At 39.8% G+C, this 13,679-nt stretch overlaps 1 protein-coding gene across 7 annotated transcripts in view; it reads left to right on the top strand.

Annotated features, from left to right (window-relative positions):
- The window catches only part of cdin1 (CDAN1 interacting nuclease 1), a 74,848-nt gene that overhangs the window by 52,235 nt on the left and 8,934 nt on the right, over positions 1 to 13,679 (top strand). The window contains exon 12 of one of the 7 annotated variants that reach the window (XM_061794866.1): positions 8,827 to 8,989. The exons of the other annotated variants lie outside the window; for them this stretch is intronic. Within the exon in view, the coding sequence (XP_061650850.1) occupies positions 8,827 to 8,974 (148 nt within the window). The 3' untranslated portion in view covers positions 8,975 to 8,989. Of the gene's footprint in view, positions 1 to 8,826; positions 8,990 to 13,679 lie in introns of those variants that run through there. 7 annotated transcript variants of the gene reach the window in all.

The following is a 13,679-nucleotide window of genomic DNA, read 5'->3' as shown; positions in this document are numbered from 1 at the left end:
TTATTTTTAAAATATGACTAATCCCAACTGTTCTGCAATAACCTCATGCTTTATGATGATTATATTGTTCAGTTGTTATTTATCCCCATTGATGTGAATTAGGTTTGACAAACAAGATATTCCACAACATCTTTTGACTGTGACACATTTTTTTAATATCCTCCAAAAATGACTCTTTGTGCCTCTCTTAGATTCAATTTAAAAAAAAAAAAAAAATAAATTAAAAAAAAGAGCTCCACATGGTATGAGGACATATTGCACACTGTTGTTTGTTTGCTTATGGCATGAACTATAGGAAAGCCCATTTTCAGGTCGCTCTGACACTGAATATACAGTTATACTGCAGGTACTCAAAGACGTCAAGACAAAGACCTCAAAATCAACTACAGCCCTTTGGTCTGGATAGAAAATCCACTATAGAATAATTAATTGAATTGTCATCTGTACGAGCACCCCTTGCTCTTTCTGCACCCTATAATTCCAACCTCTTTCTCCCTCGCTATATATATTTTTTTCCTTCTTTTCCCTCCCTCCTCAACAGCAATTAATCTCATTTTTAGTCCAATTTCCAGCCCTCTGCCGGAGTCAAAGTGATTCCACTGTTTTGTTCCTATTTGGCTTTGTTCCTCTGCGTAGTCATTAAGGGCCCAATTAATGTCACCCTTTAGCTGAAGAGTGCTCATTTTTATTGGGGAGCTGACAGTCACCACTATGAGTGCCGCAGTGTAATATGCATTAATTGCCCCGTAACACTGGTAATTACCAGTTCTTCAAGCTTCTCAGTAAACTGTCATGCCCAGACACGAATGCTTGGAAATAGATTACTCATTAGGGGCAACCTGCCCTGTTTTCCAATGGGGGCTCGTCCGGTTGGCATGAAGATGAAATAAATCTGGTGCTTGAACAAATAGTTGCCAAGAGCAATTTCCCATTACAACTTCCTGGTGATGGGTATTCTCTCTGTCTTTTTCTCCCTTTTTATTTTGGAATTGCATTGCAGACATGACTTTAGATCAGGTCCGTCCTGAAAGCAGTCAGTTGGAAGGTAATTTTAAGGTTGACTTTAAAATGACTGAGTCTATATTAAGAGTCGGGAATTGTTTTATCACAATATTTTTCCAGCAATAATGGTAATATCAGGCTAAAATAATTCTGCAATATTCAAAATATTGACAAACACATCTGTGATACGTTATAATATCTACAAACTAAAAAGAGGGTAAAATATTAAACGTTTTTTTTAATCAATAAACTAAACAGTTAAATACATGACAAAATAAAGCATCAATTGCAAAATTACTAATTTCTGTCAAATATCAGTACAAAGCATTGTGCTCATCAATCAAGGCTGTCAGCACTTGGTGTATTAAAACTAAGTAATGGCCATCTGCTCCATTCTTGACTTTGTTGTAAAAAAATAAAAATATGCCGAACAAATCATACGAATGACTCGCTGTGGCGACCCCATGGAACAAGCTGAAAGTCACAACAGATACACTTTTTGTAAGGCTAAAAAGAGGGCATAATGAAACATTTTCTCACGAGTTAAGTAAAATTACTCCTTAATTGTAAAAAAAAAAAAAAAAAAAAAGTGTTCATTCATCAAATCTGTACACCACTTGGTGTATTAAAACAAAGCAACAACAATTACCTCCATTCTTGATTTCATTGGGACTCTTTGTGAAGCCACAATCTGGTGTAATAAAACACCTTTTCAGTAGTTCTGTGAAATTACTCTTTTTAATTGAAAAAAAAAAACAATCAAAATAAACATTGGGTTCATTCATCAAGGTTGTCACTATTTGGATTATTAAAACAAAGAAATGCCCTTTGGCCCTATTCTTGACGGGGTGAGGACTTTTTGGAAGCTAAAAACCTGGCATAATAAAACACATTTTCAATAGTTCAGTTAAATTACACCTTTACTGTCAATCAGCTTTGTGAAGCCAAAAACGGGGCATAGTAAAACATTTTTTCAGTAGTTTATCATCAGAAATCAGCTCAAGATATAGCATTCATTAGCCAAGGTAGTCTTCACTTGGTTGAAAGTAACACAAAGTGGCGACAATTTGCTCCATTCACGACAGTGTCATAATTCTTCAGTTTTCAAAACTGAAACATATTTTCAGTAATTCTGTGAAATTGCTCCTTTTATTGTAAGGAAAAAAAAACAGCTCAAAATATTGCATTCATTAATCAATATTGTCGACACTTGGTTGATCAAAACAAAGTTCCAATGATCCGTTCCACTCTTGACATTGTCCTGTTTTCCTAAAGTTAAAACATGTTTTCAACGGTTGACAGTTCAAAGTGAAAAATATTGAGGTTCACGTCACATTAAAAAGTAAAACTCAATAATTGCGCACATATTTGGGCATTGGAAAGTGACAGTATTGTATTGATGTTGGTGTCGTGATAGCGTAGCACTCGAGATAACTATGCCATCTGAAAATTGGTCCAAGGTTGCCCTGAAAGCCCAATGAGGAGCTTCTAAAGACTGTCAGCCTTGTTGCTTGATGTAGTGCCATTTTAGAACCTTTGCATATGAGATCTAGGCGGTGTTGATGCCGGGGCCTTGTTCAAATATTGATGCTAAAGCCGCTCGGGTCTCATGTTTGTGAAATCGCGCTTTTCAAGATTAGCACGCGCCGAAACGTGTCAGCCACTCGCTGCCTAAAGAAATGTGTGTAGATGGAACAGTCTGAGGACAAAAGCTGAGTGGGTGTCACCTTTGCACTGCGATAAGATAATATGAAGGGGAGACCAAATCAAACAATGTTAGTGCTGTCACACATCCCCTCGCTGTTAAGGCGTTGCCCTGTTTAGTCACGCTAGAAACAATATTTAGATTTCACCACAGCTTTGTAAAAGTGTGCACTGGGCCGATCCCTTTCTTTCTCTTTTTTACCCTCCCTGCCCCCCGCTTCGACGCACTTACATGTCATTACCCATTTACCATAGCGAGGACAACAACTGAATGTGAAGACCAGGGAAAAGCATCCACCACCCACCCACATACCAGCTGAAAACACGGCACACACGTACAGTGGCGCGCGCGCACACAGAGGTGCTGCTTTTGTTTTATATCCCTTATAGCACCTGCTTCAGGCAATCTGCTCCCACTCGTCTCAAATGAATTTTGTCACGGCCTTTCAGATTCTCAGCCGGCAATGTGCTAATGAAAGGAGATGGCGCAATTTGAAGTGACCAGGTAACAGCCAGCAGTGCACAGCTGAGAGCAACGCAGGGGAGGGGCCTTCTAGATGGACACACACACACACACACACACCCCACAGCTTCTTCAAACAAAAGACAAGTCAAGCATCCGTTGATATACCCATTACCCTTCTCATTAATACCCTGTAGACCTTGCGGTGTGTATGTCTGTGCACTTGTGCGCGTGTTTATCTGTTTGTGTTGCTCGAGCACTTATCAAATTGTTTATGACAGCCCTAATTGAGCTAATTGAAGACATTCAGATTACCTGTCAACTGTTTGTTGTGTGTGTCCAGACTCACTATCTGTCTGACAACTCCTGACAAGTGAGGGACCCCGTAGCATCCGTCACGATTGAGCGTTCCCGGGGCCGTAATGGGGACAATAAGGGCCACTCTAATTTTGACGTGGGCAGCCTTTTGGGTGTGTGTTTGTTTTTTAAGTATTGCATTGAGTCGGGGGGTCCGTGCTCAGCACAGCTAATGGAGTACCTTGTGACCATCTAACAAAGCAATAAGAGTCCTACAAGGGAAAAGTGGTCCTTAAGAACATGAAAGGGAAGGTGCTTCTAACGACCGCCTCGCAGATTGAGTGACGAGAAGAGCAAGTGCGCTTGTGGCCAAGACCTACATTCGGCTTCTTCTAAGAGTTATGGATTATTATTATTATTTTTTTTTTAATGTAGCAAAAAAAAAAAAAATCAGATCAGATTATCTTGACGATTATCTATTATCTTGTGGCACGGATTGCATTTTATGTTGGTTTTTTTTTGTACATGAAGCCTAGTTTGACAAGGCTGGGTGCATTTGATTTACAAGGTTTTTTTTTAAATATAATTTTAATTGTATTTAAATTTCTAATTTGATTTTATTTGTATTTTATTGTATTTAATTTTAACATCCATCCATCCATCCATCCGTCCATTTTCTTAACTGCTTCTCCTCACGCGGGTCGTGTGATGAACCGGCACCCTGAACCGGTCGCCAGCCAATTGCTGGGCACATAGAAACAAACAATCATTCGCGCTCACATTCATACCTACGGGCCATTTAGATTTTCCAATTACTTTTAATTTATTTCTGAACTATAATTCTTACAAGAAATGAAAATGAGAAGATAATGTATTGCATTGAGTTTTATTTAAAATTCGATATGGGCGTGAGCATTAGCCACCAGTTTCTGAAGCCGCCTGGGAACCGCATTAACTGATTTCACAAGGAACTCTCGTATTCGCCCTTCAAGTTCTTCCAAAGTCATTGGTTTGGTAGAATAGACTTGCTCCTTTAACCAACCCCACAGAAAAAAAGTCACAGGGTGTTAAGTCAGGACTTCTGGCTGGCCACTCATTCACAAAAAAACTAGTATTTTAAAATAGCGAGTTACTTTTCAATCACCCTGTACAGTGGTGCCTTTTAGATATGAGTTAAATTCATTGTGACCACGTTCATATCTCAAACATATCTCAAGTCATCTTTCCGCATTGAAATGAATAGAAATGGAATTAATCCTTTCCAGCACCCACCCACCCCCAAAAAAACAAAAAAAACACCAAAATGAGTTTTTACATACGTTGCACTCAACAGTAATGTTCTGTATAAAAACACAGTCAAAACATTTGCACTCCACATAACCTGCAAACACGGAAAATGCGTGCAAAAAAACATAACTGAACCTTTTGTTTTGTACTTCATTGTTCTTCTTATGTGGGGTTTATTGGCAGTTTGTAAATGAGCGTAAGGGTGCATTAGCGCCTCCAACTGATATTGACCTTCCTCTGCAAGAAAACCAATGTGAATTGATGGTGGTCAGATGTGAAGTTTGGTGCTACCATCTAGCAGTGGGAGTCTTTGCTCGTATCGCAAGACAGAAAATCGGCCAAGCAATGACTCGTATCTCAAAAACTAGTGATGTAGTTTGGCAGAGTTATAATCGATTGCTGGACACGAGCCAAGCTCAAATGTAATAATTTCATATCTTTTTTTTTTCAGCCTGTATCTTTTAGTTTTATTTTATCTACTTTATTTTAGCTTTAGTTTAGAATGGGTCGCCCTGGAGGTTTACGTATGAAGCTTAGGTAGGTGAAATGAGCATTGCTGGAAAAGCATCCAGGTTGAACATAATTTAGTGCTCATCTTTAAGTGGTATCGAGTTGGACATACTGTATACTGTATATGAAAGTTGCATGTTGCATAACATGGGGGGGAAAGTACGTGTTAAAAAGAGTTTATCCTCAAATTTTAAATTCTCCAGCCTAAACCTACTAATGGTCAGACATATATACGGTAGGCCCCAGACACAGTTACAAAATTAAACTAATAACTATATACAGTATACTGGAACTCAAAATCAAACCACATTAGAGAACATGTACTGATAACAGAAGCCAAATCAATAACAAATCCTGAGTATTAGCGTCACATCAGGTGTTGCGGAGTCCTATTTTCTGCGGCTTAAGGAATGTGCTTTTGCATATTTTTACCCATGCTTGCCATACCAACACATACACAGTCCGTCCTCTCCTCTGTGGGCATTGTGTGGGGCTTTGCAGTGTCATCGCTATGACAGATCAACGCTGTCAGCCCAAGAGATCCCCTGGTTTGTTTGCTCTCCTCCAAAAGGGGTTAAACTGTCAAGTTGACAACTCATAAGACCCTTAGACTCTAGCCAAGCATCTGTCTTTGACTCTCTCTCTCCCTCTCTCTCTCTCTCTCTCTCTCTCTCTCTCGCTGTCTTTTGCTACATGACTCCCCCCTAACTTCCCCCCCTCCCTTTACCACCATCTACCTTCATCCCCAAACGAGTGAAAATCAATACCAGATTGCCTGAGGACCACTGTTTGGTGTGGGCCTGACCCCTCGGTGTCCCCCCCCATGGCTGCTTTAATTACACGTAGCCCACTATTTAACTTCTATCCCGATTCCTCGCCTAATTAGTTTCGATAAGCTCTGTCTCTCGCTCGTCATCGTGTTCTCCCCCTCATTCCACCCCCACCCCCCCTTGTCTTTGAAACATTGTAAACATGTGGACGTTCTGCGGCCTTTGAGGGGACTTCTGGAGCTGGGAGTAATGAAGAGACAAATCCCAGCAGGCAATTCTTGAGCTGGGATTATTGTTTTGTTTGCGTAGCAAATTTTTTAAAACTACAACGAAATTAGATTTGCACCCTTAAATTTTTGTGAAAACAAAAGGGTTGTACTGCCTTCTACAGACGCTGTGGTTGGTCTGTTCTCGACACACCTTTTTGTCGGCTTATAAGTAAACAGATTAGCCTCCCTTACGCTGGGAATGGGGAACATTGTCGTGACGCTTTAGTGTATTTAGAACTGATCAATGCCAGTGTTTGAATGAGTGGCTTTGCCTGTCGCTGTTTCATGTATTTATTTGGCTCTCCCATAGAGTTCTGTTGCTCCTTTACCAGGTTTTTATACTTAAAACAGTGTGAGCACGGCAGTGACTATTAATATTTTGTTTGTAGAGGGTGTCTGTGGAGCTTCTCGAGTTTTTAAATTTGAGTTTCCTTAGTTTAGACCTTCATTTATCTTAAAAGGGGGGGCCTCATCCTCAAATCATCACTGCAAAACTCAAAATCTAAGCAAGAATATTTGTCTTATTTGTAGTCATAAAATGACTCATCACCTAAAAAGTAATTTCCTAATTTCAAGCAAAATTTTACTTGAAATAGGTAGAAAAAATAGTCAGTGGGCTACGTTTTTTTTATTATTACAATGACAAATTTTTATACTTATTTCAAGTGAAATTTTGCTTGAAACAAGTGAAAATTGTCTAAAAAAAAAAAATACATTACTTTTTAGGTGATAAGTCTTATTTTAAGTGTGATGAGTTTTATATTAAGTGTATTCAGATTAGTTTTGACTAGAAATAAGACATTCTTATTATATTCTTGGTAATATTTAAATCTTTTGCAGTGCACCATTCAAATGTGCTTAAAAATACCACAAACACAATAAAACAACATTGCTATTATTTATTTGTAATTTGTTTAATACTTATTTTATACAGCAAACTTTCTTAATATTATACAACCCCGATTCCAATGAAGTTTGGATGTTGTGTTAAACATAAATAAAAACAGAATACAATGATTTGCAAATCATGTTCCACCTATATTTAATTGAATACACCACAGAGACAAGATATTTAATGTTCAAACTGATCAACTTTATTGTTTTGAGCAAATAATCATGAACTTAGAATTTTATGGCTGCAACACGTTCCCAAAAAGCTGGGACAGGGTCCTGTTTACCACTGTGTTACATCACCTTTTCTTTTAACAACATTCAATCAACGTTTTGGAAAAGAGGACACTAATTGTTGAAGCTTTGGATGTGGAATTCTTTCCCATTCTTGCTTGATGTACTGCTTCAGCTGTTCAACAGGGTCTCTGTTGTCATATTTTACGCTTCATAATACGCCACGCATTTTCAATGGGAGACTGGTCTGGACTGCAGGCAGGCCAGTCTAGTTCCCACACTCTTTCACTACAAAGCCACGCTGTTGTAACACGTGCAGAATGTGGTTTGGCATTGTCTTGCTGAAATAAGCAGGGGCGTCCATGAAAAAGATGTTGCTTGGATGGCACCATATGTTTCTCCAAAATCTGTATGTACCTTTCAGATTTATGGTGCCTTAACAGATATGTGTAAGTGACCCATGCCATTGGCACTAACATAGCCCCATGCCATGCTGTCACAGATGCTGTCTTTTGATCTTTGCGTCCATAACAGTCCGGAAATTATTTTCCTCTTTGGCCCGGAGGACACGACGTCCACAATTTCCAAAAACAATTTGAAATGTGGACTCGTCGGACCATAGAACACTTTGCATCAGTCCATCTTAGATGAGCTCGGGCCCAGAGAAGCCGGCGGTGTTTCTGGGTGTTGTTGATAAATGGCTTTTGCTTTGCATAGTAGAGTTTCAAGTTGCACTGACGGCTGTAGCACCGAACTGTATTTACTGACATTGGTTTTCTGAACTCTTCCTGAGCCCGTGTGGTGATATCCTTTACACATTGATGTCGGTTTTTGATGCAGTGCCGCCGCCATTGTCCTTAAACTTTTCGACTATTTTCTCACGCACTTGTTCACAAAGAGGTGAACCTCGCCCCATCTTTGCTTGTGAATGACTGAGCAATTCAGGGAAGCTCCTTTTATACCCAATCATGGCACCCACCTGTTCCCAATTAGCTTGTTCACCTGTGGGATCTTCCAAACAGGTGCTTGATGAGCATTCCTCAACTTTCTCAGTCTTTTTTGCCACTTGTCCCAGCCTTTTTGGAACGTGTTGCAGCCATAAAATTCTAAGTTAATGATTATTTTCTAAAAACAATAAAGTTTATCAGTTTGAACATTAAATATCTTGTCTTTGTAGTATATTCAATTAAATATAGGTTGAACATGATTTTCAAATCATTGTATTCCGTTTTTATTTATGTTTAACACAACGTCCCAACTTCATTAGAATCGGGGTTGTATACGATTGAGCCTGCTCCTAGTGGTCACATTTTCTTAATGAGAGGTCTTAAATATGATCAAAGTGGCTTTAAAAAGCTCTACCAGGTACATAAAAAAATGTTTGTTGTGTTTGCCGCAGGTCTTTTTTTGTTTTGTATTTACCACCCACAAGTCCAGGTGCCGCCACTGCGCCGGCTGGACCGTCGACTACTGACAAGCCCCAACGACACGTCGGACCCCCTTCCCTTCTCCACTCCCTGGGGCTAAAATTACCCTCAGGAATGTAAACAAAGTGCAGAGTAAGCACACAGCTTTCCGTGCCCACCCCCAGGCCGTGTCCATCCCCAAACTTGCCCCTCAAACTGGGACAGTTCGGAATCGGAGGCCAAGGTCGACAGCCCTGGGTGGCGTAACCAAACTAATAGCCAGTTTGTTTTGCATCGGTCCTTCGTTCAAATAAAAACACTAAATGTATGTATTTCTTCGTCCACCTCTGTATGTCCCCCTCTCCAGACAAATGGGCATTCACACCACTTCATTAGGTGTGTGGGGTAGCTGCAAGCAGTGGAGTCTGGGTGAAGAAGTTTACTAGGCTGGGTGCTGACATGTTGATTTAGTGGTGGTAACACGACTGCACTTCCAAAGGTGCTGACTTGGATGAAAGCCAGGCCTCTCTCTCTCTCTCTCTCTCTCTCTCTCTTTCTCTCTTTCTCCCCCCCCCCCCCCCCCAACACCCTCCACCCCCCCAGGGACACGTTAGAGGCCATGCTCTAATTTTGGGGCAGGGGTTTTTAGACATGGACGAAGAGGAAGAAAACATTCACACCTGCTTTACCATGCCCAACTTTCATGTGAGCTCTCAGTAAAGACCAGATAAATTCATACTGTGGTTTCCTGGGGGGAAAAAAGTACAATGAAAATACAAAATGTTTTCTTAGAGGCAATGGCTCATAACTATAAAAGAAATTAAAGGTACGAGCAGGAATTAACAGGACCTAGGACTCCCAACGGCAGGTAAATTCCGGTGGTGCACTTGATATGAATATTAAAAAAGACTAAAGAAAATCAGAGCGCCTGGAATAGTTTTTACCTCTGAAGATTTATGCCAGTAGGGGGCGCTTATAAATCTGTTCAAGGCGGGACCTTCATCCCCCACCAAGATATTGGTCAAGCTCTGACCTTGTTGCGTTGACTTATTAGTTTCGTGTTTTATGGTGAATCATTCAACTTCGCTGCCAATAATGAAAACTCAATTTCCCTACAACCTCGCGTTGCCATATCTGTCTAATATAGGTCAGTATAATTTGTTCGCAATCAGACAAAATCTGTAGGACAAGTTTTGTTTTTGAAAGGCACCCGAAACCAGCCAAACGGGCCATATCAAACATTTTGGGCAGGGGTTCTTGAGACTTTATTGTGCGACAACTGTTTGTTGCTAAATTAAGGGATCTTCAGGGGCCAAAATGCAGATTTTTCACAATTTAGCATCGCCCATCTGTCTAGTAAACAAGGTTAAAAATTCTTAGACATCAAACAAAATATAAAGTTTGTTTTTGAAGAACCCCTGGAAATCGATCAAATGGTAGTTTCAAACCAAAATAGTTAAGTTCCTGCATGTTTCTTAAGACTTTATTGACGGTCATGATAGATATGCTTACCAAATTTCATGTTGCAAAATTAAGGCAGCTTCAGGGTTAAAATGTGAAAATTCTGGGATGCGACACTGAGACAATATTGAGAAAGAGCTGGGGAAAAAATAATTAATAATGTAAGATGAAATACAGCATACTCTAGCTTGAACTAGCTTTTTTCCAGTATACTAGTTACTGTAACGCGTGTGAAAAAGAAGAGCCATAGTCGCTGATGCACTTTTCAGCTGGGAGAACAATAATCCCCAATAAAACACTCACACAAAAGCTGTTGTTGGCCACTGTTCACAGCCAGACACTCACACCAGGACTCGCCAACATCACATGCCACCCCACCAGGCCCCGCCTCTTAAAGGCACATGCATGTCCACAGGCACTACAATGCGTACAGTATTTTCTATACATTTTATGCTTGCAATTATTTATTTTTTATTTTTTTTTGTGTATTCAAATACATTTAAAATGTTTAAGAAGTGTGTTTTAATAAATTTAAATGTGTTTAAAGTGTGTGGAAGGGTTAATACTAAATTATAAAAGCAAATAAATTGTTATATGGTCTCTAGATCGCAGCTTTGCACCAATTTGCGAGTGGGTCTGGTCTGTATCCCCCACGATAAACGATGCTTGGTTTGTACTATATTGGCTCTCAGTGACATGAAAGGAAAAATTGTCCATTATCACTTAGAAATGGTAGTTGTGAAAGATGAAAAATTCATTTCGGAGAGACGTTACTTATAGAGTACGTTCTATTACTACCATTACCATTAGAGACGTTGCTTATACGTTCCATCTTCTAGTATTAACATCCAGTTCACTGTGCCATGTGGCTGCAAGATCACATGTCGTAGGATGAGCTTTCAGTGTTTTTAAATAGAACAAACATCCAATCCTGGGTGTCTTAATTATGTAGCATTTTGGTCTACTGGGTTGTTTATCATGGGTGATTTGTATGTTTATGGCCACATCACAGCAATATGTGGATGTATCGGGCGCAGATCCTTTGACCTCACACACACACACACACACTATCATAGACGCATGCACACACTTAACACTCAGCTGGACACATCAGGTTTGCAGGCGCCCGGTCAGCCTGACGCTGCCCTCACAAGGCCAGATAGGGTTACAGTACAAACTGCTGTTGATTAGGGCAACGACTTCAGCGGGGGAGCATCCTAAATTGAAAACATATTCGCCGCCAGGGTTAAGGGCAGGATTAGGACCAGGGCTGTGAGGGGCCGTCAGGGGCCAAGGCAGTGGGGCCATCCCAAAATGGTTGTCCCGGTGCCTTCCTTTTGACCACCTCTCCCCAGAGACAGGAGGCAATTATCAGCAAGGGCTGCTGGGGGTTCACAATAACAGGTTAAAGGAGCATGTATCCCCTTGGCACCGCGCTCCTCTCTGTCTGCACATCCAATCCCCACCATGGGGAGCTTCTCATCTCCATGTCGAGGCTTAGAGACATGCAACACGTCCAATGCCACAGGGAGTCTGTGAACAGCTCTTCAAATTAGCGCTATGGCCACTATTCAGCTCCAATGAAATTCAAATATACATATTTTTTACTGGGCATATTAGATATCAGAAGGGCACGTCAGTCCTGCGCAGCACAGTTATGATTACCTTCTCATCATTGCAGTATCATACTTACGCAGGATCGCTTTAATAGAATTTAATATGATCAGTATCAGGTGTTAATGAATTCTCACTCAGCATGTCATAACTGAGGGGATCAAGCCATTTCCATGATGTAGGCGGTGATTAGCCAGGATGCAGAGTCGCTGTAAGTGAGGAGATCATGTCTCAGAGAGGAGGTCTTGCTAGCATTATTATTGGTGTGTTCGCATTCAAATGAAGCAGATCTGACACATTCAAGCTATTCAATGTTCATACGTTTAAGCATTTTTTTAACAATATAGTCTCTTGTTAATTTGATGATTGCAATTGCTGTGTTCAATTTGGACAGCAACAATGTGAGCATTTATTTGGAAATGGTACTTATTACTTTAATAAATAGACAATTTGTCTCCAACATGACCGAACTGCGTAAATGCAACATTGTTGATTGCAGGTACTTTACCTTGATTTCAAACTATTTAGGACAAGCTGTACACAAACATATCATCGCAGTTATATCTGAGTGATATGTTTTGAGTTAGAGTGCATTTGAATTTTTGTGAATGGGTATCTTTGAGCCTAAAAAAAATATACAACAAAGTGGTGTTTTAAATGATATCTTTTTTTACATTCTCATAAAATGCTTCATTCTTCCTGCTAGTTCTCAATACTGTGCAGGCATATGTAATTATAATAGATTAGTTGCTGGATGCTGATGTAGATCATGCTAGATTCCTCAGAATTGTCCAATGAAATCAAAGATAGCAATTGTTTTCAAACTGTAAATTTGTACATATTTGTCATTAATATCGCCAACACAACTTCTTCCAACAATAACACACCTATTAGCCAAATAGAAATTCTGTTTTTTCCTACGAGTTCAGCCAGAGTATGACTAATTGCGGCCTTAACTGTACTCTATGTGCTAATGTAGTACAGTTACGCGATTGCAGTGTTCCAAAACAGACTCCTGCCTCAAACCAAATATCTCCAAATAAGTCCTTCTATTATAAGATCACTATGTGCTTATTCATGCACAAATGTGTAAAGCAGTTTATCAGTGAACTGATTGGCAAAGGGTCAGTCAAACTGTGCGCGCGTGTGTGAGATAAGATTTTAAGGTAAGTGTGAGAAGGTGACGGAGGTAATGGCAGCTTTGTCAGGCACACTGGGGGGTCAGAGAAAGTGAGAATTTGCAATTGGGAGATAAAGAAGAGCGTGTGTGCGTGAAGTGTGCTTGAGCAGCTTTGGGGGTGTTTCAAATGTCAAAGGTTATTTCTGCGGGAAAAAAGAGGGATTTTGAGATTTTATCATTCAATCAAATCCAGTTTGGATTATGTAGTTAATGGTCACGATGGGTGATGTAAAATGATGTGTAATGATGTAAAATTGTATTTTTAAAAAAATCTATTCATATTGTTTTTGCAGAAATCTTTTAATGGGGATTTACTATACTGATATTTTTTAAACAACTACTTTGTAGTGGTTTTCAAGCAATTCATGCTAATTTTCTATTTTTCTCTTCAGTTAATGTCATATTGAAATACTGTTCTCAGTGATATACTGCAATAGCGTTTTGTTGAAATGATTTGTGATTGTATATTTTTTAAACAATGTAATGCAAATGATAAAATAATTCTTGGTCAGATGGGGTGTGCCCTGAACCCGATGTTGTTGCTATGGCAACTAGATAACGCTTTGTAATCTTCCCGTATCTGTCCTGGCA

Source organism: Phyllopteryx taeniolatus, chromosome 13 (assembly GCF_024500385.1).
Source record: "Phyllopteryx taeniolatus isolate TA_2022b chromosome 13, UOR_Ptae_1.2, whole genome shotgun sequence".
NCBI classification, from domain to species: Eukaryota; Metazoa; Chordata; class Actinopteri; order Syngnathiformes; family Syngnathidae; genus Phyllopteryx; species Phyllopteryx taeniolatus.
This window is presented reverse-complemented; position numbering and strand designations above follow the sequence as displayed.